A 14,987-nucleotide genomic window follows, 5' to 3' on the forward strand; every position below is an offset into this window, starting at 1 on the left:
TCAACTCCCCGTGTGGTCTATCCAGAAGCCCAATGTCTCTTGGCAGATGACTGTGGGCTACAGGGAACTGGATAAAGTGAGGTTGCCTGTGCATGCCACCATGCCATCCATCCACGATTTGATGGACCAGTTAACTACAGCACTGGGCACTTATCACTATGTGGCGGACTTAGCAAATGCTTTTTTCTCCAATAGCTATAGCTGCTGAGAGTCAAGACCAGTTTGCATTCACTTGGGAAGGGTGTCAGTGGACGTTCCAAGTCCTTCCCCAAGGATATCTACATAGCCCAACAATCTGTCACAGGCTGGCTGCAGGAGACTTGGAAAAATGGAACTATCCTGCATCGATGAAACTGTTCCATTATGTTGATGATGTGCTACTAACCTCTGATTCTTTTGCAGATGTAAAACAGTGTACTGTGAAGGCTGTGTCCCATGATGTAGACTGTACTGTAAAGGCTATGTACTATGATGTAGACAGTCAACTGTGAAGCCTGTGCCCTCCTAATGAGGTAGTGGCTTGGCTACACCAGCACCTGCATCACGCAGGGACAAAAACCATGTGGGCAATTGCCAAAGGGTGGGATCTTCCTATTTCTTGGAGAGAAATAGAAGATGCCTGCCATGATTGTTCCACATGTGCCTGGGAAGCTCTTTACCCCCGCAGGCTGGCAGCCACCGATGGACAGGTGGTGAGGGGGAGAATTCCTTTGACTCAGTGGCAAGTGAACTTTGTAGGGCCTCTGCCACTAGCAGAGAATGCCAGTTTCGCTTTAACAGCTATAGATACAGCTACAGATTTGCTGTTTGCCTGGCCATGTAAGGCTGCTGACTATTGCTGTACACTTAAGGGGTTTGACTGCCTGACAGCCATGTATGGCCATCCTCTAATTATAGCAATTGACCAGGGTACCCATTTCACCAGAAAAGAAGTCCAGCACTGGGCACAGAGGCTGGGAATTCAATGGGTATTTCATGTCCCTTATCACCCACAGACAGGGATCTGATTGAGCCATATAATGGTTTGTTAAAATAAGGCTTGCAGCTGTCTATTGATTCCCCCCTCCTTGAAGGGGTGGACCCGACACACATGGGGGGTTTTATAGGTTCTCAATGAAAAACCACACAGGGGTGGAATCACCCTGGTGGAGGCTCTTCTGCATCGTGCTGCTGCGCCAATACAACTGCAGGTGGTAACAACAGATATTCGCCTAAAGCCTGGCTATGGAACCCAAGGTAATATCCTGTTGCCAGCCCCAAAGGAGACTGCACAAGGACAGATGGTGGACTGGACTTGGCCATGGAAGATAAAGACACCCCACATGTGGTGGGTAGCTTTCCTAGCCCCATGTGGGCAAGGGCTGCAACATGACTTTCAGGTTGTACCCTGGGTGACAAGCACCTGGTCCCCTCTTGTGCGTGTCACCTGGCCAAGACCACAGGGAGCTGCCTCAGTGTTGAAAGGTGTATTTGTACTCTCCCTGAGGTCTCTCATGAGTTCTCCTCTTATGCTCCGTGTGGAGCCATAGGATGTGAGAAATCTATGATGTGCAATGCCTAACTGGAGACCCACTGCAAGAATGGTGGGCAGCCTGTCCAGTACCTGGCATTGGAGTTTGCTCTGTATTGGGTGTGTAGCCTGCACTCTAGTGGTTTGTTGTTGTAGCTTTCACTGTTGTTGTGGAATATGGGTACAAGCAGCAGCGGTGTGCTCCAGAAAGAAGCCACAGAGGGCCGAGCCTATGTAAACAGTGGGACAGAAGACCCTGAGGGGTGGGTTGTGGAGAAGTTAACTGACAACACAGAGTCAGTCAGGCTCTCCTGTCCCACTCTCTCACGGCCTCATACCTTACGTTCTGTCAACAACGATACTGCTGACCTTGGTAGCACTGGGCCTGCGCACCCACTTGGCCATGGGCCACTTTTGTCTGTCCTAGCATATCAGTAGTCTTTGAAGACTCCCTGCGGCGGCTGCTGCTGCCCAGAGAGAATAAACATGTCTGCAGTGCCCACAGCTCTTCAAGTCTTCTACCATCTTCCCCGATCACGCCTTATCTACCCTGGGTTCAGTGAACAGTGTGAGCGGCAAGACAAGTACTTACCGTGAACACGGGATTCCAAAAGTACCATGATTTTCTCCAACTCAAGACAATTTCTGTGAGGAGAGCATTATTATCCGCCATTGTTGGAATGAGAAAGCCGAGTCCGCAAGAAGCGCCAGGTTCCAGTGATTATAACCAGCCACCTGGGTTCTATCTTCTAAACCACGCAGCTGCTGCTTCTTAACTTCAGGAATCCTGAGAAGCACCAGCTGAGAGTGACAGAGGTGAGTTTCAGCCCCTAGTTCACCACTTCATATTTGGGGGACCTTTAGGAAGATGAGTCACCTGACTCTTCATTCTCTCATCTGTAAAATGGGAAAAATAATGAATTTAAAAATTAAGGTGGAATGAAAAAGATTTATATATATAAATATATTAAAAATATATATTGGAATCACTTTGCTGTACACAGGAAACTAACACAATATTGTAAATCAAGTATATTTCAATGAAAAACATTTTTTTAACTTAGGGATGATGCAAAGGTTAAATGATTAAGTGCCTACTACATGCTGATTAATATTATTAATTTCCAGAAATGTACAGTACAAATACAAAAATAATTTACCAAAATGGAGCAGGGGCCATCCTATGAAGGAATAAATGTAGGAACACAAGGAGTCAGTACAGTTGTGTTAATCGAGACTGTAAGCCTTCCAGAAGCCAAAACAACATATCATACCACTCTCTTTCACCCAGAACAGATCCTATATCAGTTTCTTAGTGAAAACAGGGTTTTCAGAGTGGAGGAATTCAACTGGGGCCTTAAGTAGAGGAAACTATGGCAAATAGCAGAGTCCATAAAATGAGAGTCACAGAAAAGCCTGAAGTAAATATCAAAGGTTGTTCCTTGTAGCAATCCTAACTGAAAGATAAAAGCCTAACACAAACTATAATTCTGAGGCAGCAGTTGAACACAGAATTAAGCTAATGCCGCTAAGGTGTTTTGAATCTGTGAGCACTGCAGTCAATATCAATGTGCTCGGTCTCATCTGACTCTGCGACCCCATGGACTGTAGCCAGCCAGGCTCCTCTGTCCACAGAATTTTCCAGGCAAGAATATTGGAGTGGCTTGTCATTTGCTTCTCCAGGGGAATCTTCCAAAACCAGAGATCAACCAGTCTCTAGTGTCTCCTGAAATGGCAGGCAGATTCTTTACCACTGTGCTACCTGGGTGATTCTTGTTTTTCTGTCACTCAGTTGTGACTTTTTGCAACCCCATGGAGTGCAGCACACCAGGCTTCCCTGACCTTTACCATCTCCTGGAGCTTACTCAAACTCATGTCCATCAAGCAAGTGATGCCATCCAACCATCTCATCCTCTGTTTTCCCCTTCTCCACTTGCCTTCAATCTTTCCCAGCATCAAGGTCTTTTCTAATGGGTTACTCTTCGAATCAGGTAGCCAAAGTATTGGAACTTCAGCTTCACCATAAGTCCTTCCAAAGAATATTCAGGACTGATTTCCTTTAGGATTGACTGGTTTGATCTCCTCGAAGTCCAAGAAACTATTAAGAGTGTTCTCCAACACCACAGCTAAAAAGCATCAATTCTTCAGCACTCACCTTCTTGTGAGTCCAAGTCTCACCTTCATACATGACTACTGGAAAAACTATAGGTTTGACTAGATGGACCTTCGTTGGCAAAGTAATGTCTCTGCTTTTTAATATGCTACCTAGGTTTGTCATAGCTTTTCTTTTAATTTTACGGCTGCAGTCAACATCTGCAGTAATTTTGGAACCCAAGAATATAAAGTCAGTCACTGTTTTCATTGTTTCCTCATCTATTTGCCATGAAGTGATGGAAATGGATGCCATGATCTTCTTTTTTTGAATGTTGGGTTTTAAGCCAGATTTTTCAATCTCCTCTTTCCCCTTCATCAAGATGCTCTTTATTTATTTATTTATTTTTATTTTTATTATTATTATTATTTTTTCCAGTGGGTTTTGTCATACATTGATATGAATCAGCCATGGATTTACACTTTGCTTTCTGCCATAAGGGTGGTGTCATCTGCATATCTGACATTACTGATGTTTCTCCTGGCAATCTTGATTCTACCTTGTGCTTCATCCTGCCCAGCATTTTGCATGATGTACTCTGCATATAAGTTAAATAAGCAGGGTGACACATACAGCCTTGATGTACTCCCTTCACAATTTGGAAGCAGCCTGCTGTTCCATGTCCGGTTCTAACTGTTGCTTCTAAACCTGCATACAGGTTTTGCAGGAGGCAGGTCAGGTGGTCTGGTATTCCCATCTCTTTCAGAATTTTCCACAGTTTGTTGTGATCCACACAGTCAAAGGCTTTAGCGTAGTCAATGAAATAGATGCTTTTCTGGAATCCTCTTATTTTTCTATAACCCAACAGATATTGGAAATTTGATATCTGCTTCCTCTGCCTTTTCTAAATCCAGCTTGGACATCTGGAAGTTCTTGTTCATGTCCTGTTGAAGCCTAGCTTGGAGAATTCTGAACACTACTTTGTTAGTGTGTGAAATGAGAGCAATTGTGCACCTCCTGCATTGGTAGGTGGATTCTTTGCCACTGACCCCTAGGGAATTCCAAATCACCTCGAGGGTTTGTTAAAAATCAGATTTCAGAGCTCCACACACAACGTTTCTGACTCAGTTGTCTCCAGTGGAGCTATAGGATTTGCATTTTAACAAGTCCTGGGGAAGGAAGATCCCTTGGAGAAGTAAATGGCAACCAACTCCAGTATTCTTGCCTATGAAATCACATGGACAGAGATGCCTGGCGGGCTACAGTGCATGGGGTCACAAAAGTCTTGGAAATGACTAGGTGACTAAACAACAACAATGAGGTGATTTGGATGTTTGCTCACATGTGACACAAGAGTATGTAAGACCTGCAATATCTCTGAGAAGTGGTGGGAGCGTGTGTGCTTCAGTCATGTCTGACTCTGTGCAGCCCTATGGACTGTAGCCCACCACTCGTAGCAGCGGTAAATTAAAATTTCAGCGCCTGTAATTCTGGCCATCTCCCTAGACAAAGAGAATTGACCTAAAGAAGAGTCTGGTTCTAAGAAATAGGGCCGCCCATTTTGCCTATCAAGATGTTAGCCACAAAATACACGTCTCTAAGTTTACTGGTCAAAGGAGCCTGCCAAATGCACTTATGATATTAATCACTTTCTGATTAGAATGTTTGCCAATGATAATGATTTTTCTATTACAGTTAAAATTCAGTCCTTCTTCCCTACACCGTAAGTGTGGAGTCACTTTCTTCCAAAGATCACAGTATAGAAAGGGGTAGAAAGAGCAACTTTACAATGAGGAAACAAAAATGGCATTTTACCTCTGTGGTCTTCTCCCCAAGGAGAAAGGAGATCCCTTTAAGGAGATCCCTTAGTCTAACCCTAAGATAAACGTCAAACACATCCCAAGTAAGGGACATTCTACAAAACACCTGAATAGTATTCCTCAAAACTATCAAAGTCATGAAAAACAAGAAAAGTTTGAGAACCTATCATAGTCTAGAGGAGACATGATAACACAATGTAATGTGATAAACCTGGGTGGGATCTAGGAACAGAAAAAGGATATCAGATAAAGAAGAGCAAATGAATCTGAATAAAGAATGGACTTCAGTTAACACTAATATATGAATACTGGTTCGCCCATTGTGAGCAAAGTACCACACCAAGGTAAGCTGTTACAAAAGGGAAAACTGGTGTGGAATATTTGAGAACCCTTTGTACTATCATAATAATTTTTATGAAATCTGAAACTATTCAAAAATTAAAAGTTCACTTAAAATTTTAGTCTTTCTTCTTGATAATAAGCAGATATCCAGACCATTTGCATGTCAAATATTCTAATTAATAATGAAAATAGAATCCTCTTCTCCTGTGTTTGTGTGCATTAGTCACTAAGCCATGTCCAACTCCTTGCCATCCCATGGACTGTAGCCCGCCAGGTTTCTGTCCATGGAATTCTCCAGGCAGAAACCTGGAATGGAGAGCCATTCCATTCTCCAGGGAATCATCCTGACCTAGAGATCAAACCAGGGTCTCCTGCATTGCACACGGACTCTCTACCATCAGAGGCTCCAGGGAAGCCACGCCCCACTCCCCCCATAAATTCCGTGCGTCCCCCACCCCCACCCAAACACGGCGTGCTCTCCCCTCGTATCCTGCATGCCTCACAAACCAACCACACACTCCTGCAAAGTTAATCAATCTGGTCGCTTCAGCCAATGGCAAATGGGTGGTAGGTAGGACTTCATTTGTTCAAATGAACCTAACAAAAGCAGGCTCAATTAGGGGTGGCATGGCCAATGACTGTGGGGTCGCCCCTGTAAAGAGGGTCAGGCATCCCCACGCCGTTCTTTACTCCTCCCAGCCCAGCCATTCCCATTCCTGTTTTAGGAAAGCGCTGGCTGCAGTCTACGAGGAAAGAAGATGGCGGCGGCCGACGGCGATGACTCGCTCAACCCCGTCTCGATCCTCATAGACGAGCTCCAGAACGAGGATATTCAGCTTCGCGTCAACAGCATCAAGAAGCTGCCCATCATCGCCTTGGCCCTTGGAGTCGAAAAGACCCGCAGTGAGCTTCTGCCCTTCATTATAGATATCATGTACGATGAGGACGAGGTCCTCTTGGCCCTGGCGGAGGAGCTGGGCACCTTCACCCCTCTGGTCGGAGGTCCCGAGTATGCTCACTGCCTGCTGCCACCCCTAGAGTTGCTGGCCATGGTGGATGAGGCCATAGTGCGGGACAGGGCGGTGGAGTCCCTGCGGGCCATCTCGCATGAGCACTCACCCTCCCATCTCGAGGACCACTTTGTGCCACTCGTGAAGCGGCTGGGGGGCGGCGAGTTGGTCACCTCCCGCATCTCAGCCTGCAGCCTTTTCTCCGTCTGCTACCCTGGCGTGTCCATTGCTGTCAAGGCGGAACTTCTACAGTGCTTTCGGGACTTGTGCTCAGATGACGACCTCTTGGTGCGGTGTGCAGCAGCCTCCAACCTGGGGGATTTCGCCAAGGTGCTTGAGATGGATGACATCAAGAGCGAGATCATCCCCATATTCTCCAACCTGGCCTCTGATGAGCAGGATTCGGTGCGGCTGCTAACGGTGGAAGTGTGTGTGAACATCGCCCAGCTCCTGCCCCAGGAGGCTCTGGAGGCCCTGGTGATGATCACTCTGTGCCAGGCTGGCGAGGACACATCCTGGCGCGTCCGTTACATGGTGGCCAACAAGTTCACAGAGCTCCAGACAGCAGTGGGGCCTGAGGTCACCAAGACGGACCTGGTCCCTGCCTTCCAGAACCTGATCAAAGACTGTGAGCCCGAGGTGAGGGCCGCTGCCTCCCTCAAGCTCAAAAAATTCTGTGAAAATCTCTCCGCTGACTATCGGGAGAAAGTGATCCTGACCGAGATCTTGCCCTGCAGCAAGGAGCTGGTCTCGGACACCAACCAGCATGTCAGGTCAGCCCTGGCCTCCGTCATCATGGGCCTCTCCCCGATCCTGGGCAAAGATAACACCATCAAGCACCTCATGCCCTTCTTCCTGGCTCTGCTGAAGGATGAGTGCCCAGATGTGCGGCTGAACATCATCTCCAACCTCGATTGCATGAAAGAGGTGATCGGCATCCAGCAGCTGTCCCAATTCCTGCTCCCCACCATCATGGAGCTTGCGGAGGATGCCAAGTGGCGGGTGCGTCTGGCCATCGTTGAGTACATGCCTCTGCTGGCTGGACAGTTTGGGCTGGAGTTCTTTGATGCTCGGCTCCACTCCTTGTGCATGTCCTGGCTTGTGGATCATGTCTATGCCATCCGCGAGGCGGCCACCAACAACCTGAAGAAGCTGGTGGAGCAGTTTGGGAAGGAGTGGGCCCTTGCCACTATCATCCCCAGGGTCCTGACCCTGTCTGAGGAACCCAACTACCTGCACCGCATGACTATGCTCTTCTGCATCAATGTGCTGTCTAAGGTCTGTGGGCAGGACATCACCACCAAGCACATGCTGCCCACAGTGCTGTATATGGCGGAGGACCCCATCGCCAATGTCCGCTTCAACGTGGCCAAGTCCCTACAGAAGATCGGGTCCATCCTGGACAACAGCACGCTGCAGACCGAGGTCAAGCCCATCCTGGAGAAGCTGACCCAGGACCAGGACATGGATGTCAAGTACTTCGCCCAGGAGGCTCTGACTGTCCTGTCTCTCGCCTGATGCTGGAAGAGGAGCCAACGCCAGCCTCTGGTATTCACCCTCCCCTCCCCCCCGAGTCCCTCCCTTGGGGGAACAGTGCCCTTGGCTCTCACTCCCTGTGCATGTTCTGATCCCAGGCCCCTCCCCCAGCCCGGTTCCTGGCCCCAGCCTGGGAATCCAACTTCTCACCGTCCACTCCCACGGGTTTGGGGGTGCCCAAGGTGGGACAGGGCAGAGACCCTAGGAGCGAGGGTTGTTCCTGCTGTGCTGGGGGTAGATGCGGGCATCTCAGGTTGCAGGCTCCTGCTCCTATAATGGGGACCCCTGCCCCATTGATTTCTCCACCTCTCTTCCTTCCCCCTCAGTTGGTTGGTTGTGTCAGTTGTGCCATTTTTATTTTATCCCTTTTACCCCCTTTTCACAGAGAAATAAAGGTCTAGAAATTTTTTAAAAATAATGAAAATAGATTCATGGGAAAATACATGTTTCCGCCAAAAAAAAAAAAAAAGGTAGCTCTTTCTACAAATCACAAAGTTTCTTACTGTTTTAACACCTTCCAATCTTTGTAATTTGCATCATTATTGTCCTAAAAAATAAGTGAAAAGATTGTCATGTTTTCGTATTTTTCTCCCTTTCTTCTCTTTAGCTGGACATGAATATTCACCTTTTTCCTATTTGAATGAGTTATTGCCTGTTTTCCCACATCTGCTTAAGTGAATAATATTGTAAGCCTCAATTAATTGTACCTTGAATCTGCAGATTCAATTTCCTTATCCTGGACCCTTTTATTTAATGAACCTAAATAATTCTATTAAACATAAGGCATTCAGCTTCCCTCTAATTATCTGGAGAACTCTGGGAGAGAACTGGGACCACTTTGTTCCAGCTAACCTTAGACTGAGGTGGAAAGTCATCCTCCAGCTCTTTTTGATACTTTGTGGAAGCAGCTATAAAAGGGAACCAAACACCCAAGAATTTCACAAACATTTGGCAAAGTAAAATGTGAGTGGGGAATTCTATATAGTCTATTAAATAAGAATCAAAAATAGAAGCCTTTTCTGCAGTGCTTGGCTTCAAATTAATTAATTTTTTTCCCCTGCACCATGGAGCTTAAGGGAATTTAATTCCTGGACCAGGGATCGAACTGGCGCCCTCGGTAATGAAAGCTCAAAGTCTTATCCACTGGACTGCTGGGAAATTCCTCCAAATTAATATTTTTTAAAAAAAAGATTCATGTAAGAAGTGTGTTGTAAAATTATGTTATGAAGCTGATTTAAAGCAGGGAAATACCACTTTAAGTATAAATTGAAGATTTTTATCATGGCATAACTGGTAAAAAAAAAAAAAAAAGAAAAGGACCAGCTTAGGTGGTTTAGGCCAGAAGAGACAGAACAAGGCCCATCAAATTAAACCAGTTGCTTCCTCTTACCCACAAAAAGACACTACTAAGTAAGATTCAGAAGTTCAGGTCTTTATGGAGAGTGGCATAAGTATAAAGTTCTGGTAAGGTCTCTGAGTAGCTAAGAAGATGAGCACATTTTAAAAATTATACTCCAGTTGGAAAGACTATCACTCTGATTTAGGAGACCTGGCTCTACCACTGGTAATGGTAGCTCAGCTGGTAAAGAATCCACCTGGAATGCAGGAGCCCTCATTTTGATTCCTGGGTCAGGAAGATTCCCCTGGAGAAGGGATAGGCTACCCACTTTAGTATTCTTGGGATTCCCTGGTGGCTCAGACAGTAAAGAATCTGCCTGAAATTTGAGAGACCTGGGATCAATCCCTGGGTTGGGAAGATCCCCTGGAGAAGGAAATGGCTACCCTCTCCAGTATTCTTGCCTAGAGAATCCCATGGACAGAGATGCCTGGCAGGCTACAGTCCATGGAGTCACAAAAGTCTTGGAAATGACTAGGTGACTAAACAACAACAATGAGGTGATTTGGATGTTTGCTCACATGTGACACAAGAGTGTGTAAGACCTGCAATATCTCTGAGAAGTGGTGGGAGCATGTGTGCTTCAGTCATGTCTGACTCTGTGCAGCCCTATGGACTGTAGCCCACCACTCGTAGCAGCGGTAAATTAAAATTTCAGCGCCTGTAATTCTGGCCATCTCCCTAGACAAAGAAAATTGCCCTAAAGAAGAGTCTGGTTCTAAGAAATAGGGCCGCCCATTTTGCCTATCAAGATGTTAGCCACAAAATACACGTCTCTAAGTTTACTGGTCAAAGGAGCCTGCCAAATGCACTTATGATATTAATCACTTTCTGATTAGAATGTTTGCCAATGATAATGATTTTTCTATTACAGTTAAAATTCAGTCCTTCTTCCCTACACCGTAAGTGTGGAGTCACTTTCTTCCAAAGATCACAGTATAGAAAGGGGTAGAAAGAGTAACTTTACAATGAGGAAACAAAAATGGCATTTTACCTCTGTGGTCTTCTCCCCAAGGATACACAACCTCAGTCTAACCCTAAGATAAACGTCAAACACATCCCAAGTAAGGGACATTCTACAAAACACCTGAATAGTATTCCTCAAAACTATCAAAGTCATGAAAAACAAGAAAAGTTTGAGAACCTATCATAGTCTAGAGGAGACATGATAACACAATGTAATGTGATAAACCTGGGTGGGATCTAGGAACAGAAAAAGGATATCAGATAAAGAAGAGCAAATGAATCTGAATAAAGAATGGACTTCAGTTAACACTAATATATGAATACTGGTTCGCCCATTGTGAGCAAAGTACCACACCAAGGTAAGCTGTTACAAAAGGGAAAACTGGTGTGGAATATTTGAGAACCCTTTGTACTATCATAATAATTTTTATGAAATCTGAAACTATTCAAAAATTAAAAGTTCACTTAAAATTTTAGTCTTTCTTCTTGATAATAAGCAGATATCCAGACCATTTGCACATCAAGTTTTCTAATTAATAATGGAAATAGAATCCTCTTCTCCTATGCGTCTGTGCATTAGTCACTAAGTCGGGATCAACTCTGCCACCTTATGGACTGTGCCTGACACCCCAGAGGCCAGGCTCCTCTGTCCATGGAATTCTCTAGGCAAGAATACTGGAATGGAGAGCCATTCAATTCTCCAGGGGATCATCCTGACCTAGCGATGAAACCACGGTCTCCTGCAATGCAGGTGGACTCTTCACTATAGAGGCTCCAGGAAAGCCCCGCCCAACTCCCCCACAACCTCTGTGCGTCCCCAACCCCCACCCCTCCAGTGCGTGCTCCCCCCTCCCGTCCTGCACGCCTCCCAACTCCGCCCCAGGCTCCTGCAAAGTTAATCTGGTCCCTTCCGTCAATGGCAAATGGGTGGTGGGTGGGACTTGGTTTCTTTGGACAAATGAAATGAAACGCAGGCTCACCACGGCGCAGCGTGGCCAATGAAAGCGGGGCAGTCCCTGTAAAGTGGCTCAGGCATCCCCACGCCGTTCTTTACTCCTCCCAGCCCAGCCATTCCCATTCCTGTTTTAGCAGAGCGCTGGCTGCAGTCTGTGAGGAAAGAAGATGGCGGCGGCCGACGGCGATGACTCGCTCAACCCCATCTCGATCCTCATAGACGAGCTCCAGAACGAGGATATTCAGCTTCGCGTCAACAGCATCAAGAAGCTGCCCATCATCGCCTTGGCCCTTGGAGTCGAAAAGACCCGCAGTGAGCTTCTGCCCTTCATTATAGATATCATGTACGATGAGGACGAGGTCCTCTTGGCCCTGGCGGAGGAGCTGGGCACCTTCACCCCTCTGGTCGGAGGTCCCGAGTATGCTCACTGCCTGCTACCACTCCTAGAGTTGCTGGCCATGGTGGATGAGGCCATAGTGCGGGACAAGGCAGTGGAGTCCCTGCGGGCCATCTCGCATGAGCACTCACCTTCCCATCTCGAGGACCACTTTGTGCCACTCGTGAAGCGGATGGTGGACGGTGAGTTGGTCACCTCCCGCATCTCAGCCTGCAGCCTTTTCTCCGTCTGCTACCCTGGCGTGTCCATTGCTGTCAAGGCGGAACTTCTACAGTGCTTTCGGGACTTGTGCTCAGATGACGACCTCTTGGTGCGGTGTGCAGCAGCCTCCAACCTGGGGGATTTCGCCAAGGTGCTTGAGATGGACAACATCAAGAGCGAGATCATCCCCATATTCTCCAACCTGGCCTCTGATGAGCAGGATTCGGTGCGGCTGCTAACGGTGGAAGTGTGTGTGAACATCGCCCAGCTCCTGCCCCAGGAGGCCCTGGAGGCCCTGGTGATGATCACTCTGTGCCAGGCTGCTGAGGACACATCCTGGCGCGTCCGTTACATGGTGGCCAACAAGTTCACAGAGCTCCAGACAGCAGTGGGGCCTGAGGTCACCAAGACGGACCTGGTCCCTGCCTTCCAGAACCTGATCAAAGACTGTGAGCCTGAGGTGAGGGCCGCTGCCTCCCTCAAGCTCAAAAAATTCTGTGAAAATCTCTCCGCTGACTATCGGGAGAAAGTGATCCTGACCGAGATCTTGCCCTGCAGCAAGGAGCTGGTCTCGGACACCAACCAGCATGTCAGGTCAGCCCTGGCCTCCGTCATCATGGGCCTCTCCCCGATCCTGGGCAAAGATAACACCATCAAGCACCTCATGCCCTTCTTCCTGGCTCTGCTGAAGGATGAGTGCCCAGATGTGCGGCTGAACATCATCTCCAACCTCGATTGCATGAAAGAGGTGATCGGCATCCAGCAGCTGTCCCAATTCCTGCTCCCCACCATCATGGAGCTTGCGGAGGATGCCAAGTGGCGGGTGCGTCTGGCCATCGTTGAGTACATGCCTCTGCTGGCTGGACAGTTTGGGCTGGAGTTCTTTGATGCTCGGCTCCACTCCTTGTGCATGTCCTGGCTTGTGGATCATGTCTATGCCATCCGCGAGGCGGCCACCAACAACCTGAAGAAGCTGGTGGAGCAGTTTGGGAAGGAGTGGGCCCTTGCCACTATCATCCCCAGGGTCCTGACCCTGTCTGAGGAACCCAACTACCTGCACCGCATGACTATGCTCTTCTGCATCAATGTGCTGTCTAAGGTCTGTGGGCAGGACATCACCACCAAGCACATGCTGCCCACAGTGCTGTATATGGCGGAGGACCCCATCGCCAATGTCCGCTTCAACGTGGCCAAGTCCCTACAGAAGATCGGGTCCATCCTGGACAACAGCACGCTGCAGACCGAGGTCAAGCCCATCCTGGAGAAGCTGACCCAGGACCAGGACATGGATGTCAAGTACTTCGCCCAGGAGGCTCTGACTGTCCTGTCTCTCGCCTGATGCTGGAAGAGGAGCCAACGCCAGCCTCTGGTATTCACCCTCCCCTCCCCCCCGAGTCCCTCCCTTGGGGGAACAGTGCCCTTGGCTCTCACTCCCTGTGCATGTTCTGATCCCAGGCCCCTCCCCCAGCCCGGTTCCTGGCCCCAGCCTGGGAATCCAACTTCTCACCGTCCACTCCCACGGGTTTGGGGGTGCCCAAGGTGGGACAGGGCAGAGACCCTAGGAGCGAGGGTTGTTCCTGCTGTGCTGGGGGTAGATGCGGGCATCTCAGGTTGCAGGCTCCTGCTCCTATAATGGGGACCCCTGCCCCATTGATTTCTCCACCTCTCTTCCTTCCCCCTCAGTTGGTTGGTTGTGTCAGTTGTGCCATTTTTATTTTATCCCTTTTACCCCCTTTTCACAGAGAAATAAAGGTCTAGAAATTTTTTAAAAATAATGAAAATAGATTCATGGGAAAATACATGTTTCTGCCAAAAAAAAAAAAGGTAGCTCTTTCTACAAATCACAAGGATTTTTAACTGTTTTAACACCTTCCAATCTTTGTAATTTGCATCATTATTGTCCTAAAAAATAAGTGAAAAGATTGTCATGTTTTCGTATTTTTCTCCCTTTCTTCTCTTTAGCTGGACATGAATATTCACCTTTTTCCTATTTGAATGAGTTATTGCCTGTTTTCCCACATCTGCTTAAGTGAATAATATTGTAAGCCTCAATTAATTGTACCTTGAATCTGCAGATTCAATTTCCTTATCCTGGACCCTTTTATTTAATGAACCTAAATAATTCTATTAAACATAAGGCATTCAGCTTCCCTCTAATTATCTGGAGAACTCTGGGAGAGAACTGGGACCACTTTGTTCCAGCTAACCTTAGACTGAGGTGGAAAGTCATCCTCCAGCTCTTTTTGATACTTTGTGGAAGCAGCTATAAAAGGGAACCAAACACCCAAGAATTTCACAAACATTTGGCAAAGTAAAATGTGAGTGGGGAATTCTATATAGTCTATTAAATAAGAATCAAAAATAGAAGCCTTTTCTGCAGTGCTTGGCTTCAAATTAATTAATTTTTTTCCCCTGCACCATGGAGCTTAAGGGAACTTAGTTCCTGGACCAGGGTTTGAACTGGCGCCCTCGGTAATGAAAGCTCAAAGTCTTATCCACTGGACTGCTGGGAAATTCCCTCAAATTAATATTTTTTTAAAAAAAAGATCCATGTAAGAAGTGTGTGTTGTAAAATTATGTTATGAAGCTGATTTAAGGCAGGGAAATACCACATGGCATAACTGGTAAAAAGTAGGGGGAAAAAAGGGACCAGCTTAGGTGTTTTAGGCCAGAACAGACAGAACAAGACCCATCAAATTAAACCAGTTGCTTCCTCTTACCCACAAAAAGACATTACTAAGTAAGATTCAGAAGTTCAGGTC

The 14,987-nt window shown here is 47.1% G+C and overlaps 2 protein-coding genes across 2 annotated transcripts; both read left to right on the forward strand.

The window, feature by feature from the left end:
• The first annotated feature begins 6,522 nt into the window (after window positions 1-6,522).
• Window positions 6,523-8,292, forward strand: LOC133052250 (serine/threonine-protein phosphatase 2A 65 kDa regulatory subunit A alpha isoform-like). Its single transcript, XM_061137039.1, has one exon. It carries the CDS (start codon window positions 6,523-6,525, stop codon window positions 8,290-8,292), a length of 1,770 nt encoding a protein of 589 aa, XP_060993022.1.
• A 3,502-nt stretch (window positions 8,293-11,794) lies between these two features.
• Window positions 11,795-13,564, forward strand: LOC133052249 (serine/threonine-protein phosphatase 2A 65 kDa regulatory subunit A alpha isoform-like). Its single transcript, XM_061137038.1, has one exon. The coding sequence runs from the start codon at window positions 11,795-11,797 to the stop codon at window positions 13,562-13,564; it is 1,770 nt and encodes a 589-aa protein (XP_060993021.1).
• The last annotated feature ends 1,423 nt before the right edge of the window (window positions 13,565-14,987 follow it).

The sequence above is a fragment of the Dama dama genome, chromosome X (genome assembly GCF_033118175.1).
Source record: "Dama dama isolate Ldn47 chromosome X, ASM3311817v1, whole genome shotgun sequence".
In the NCBI taxonomy this organism is placed as follows: domain Eukaryota; kingdom Metazoa; phylum Chordata; class Mammalia; order Artiodactyla; family Cervidae; genus Dama; species Dama dama.

Coding starts and splice junctions, on each gene's coding strand:
- LOC133052250 (XM_061137039.1), top strand. CDS start 6,523: ATGGCGGCGGCCGACGGCGATGACTCGCTCAACCCCGTCTCGATCCTC.
- LOC133052249 (XM_061137038.1), top strand. CDS start 11,795: ATGGCGGCGGCCGACGGCGATGACTCGCTCAACCCCATCTCGATCCTC.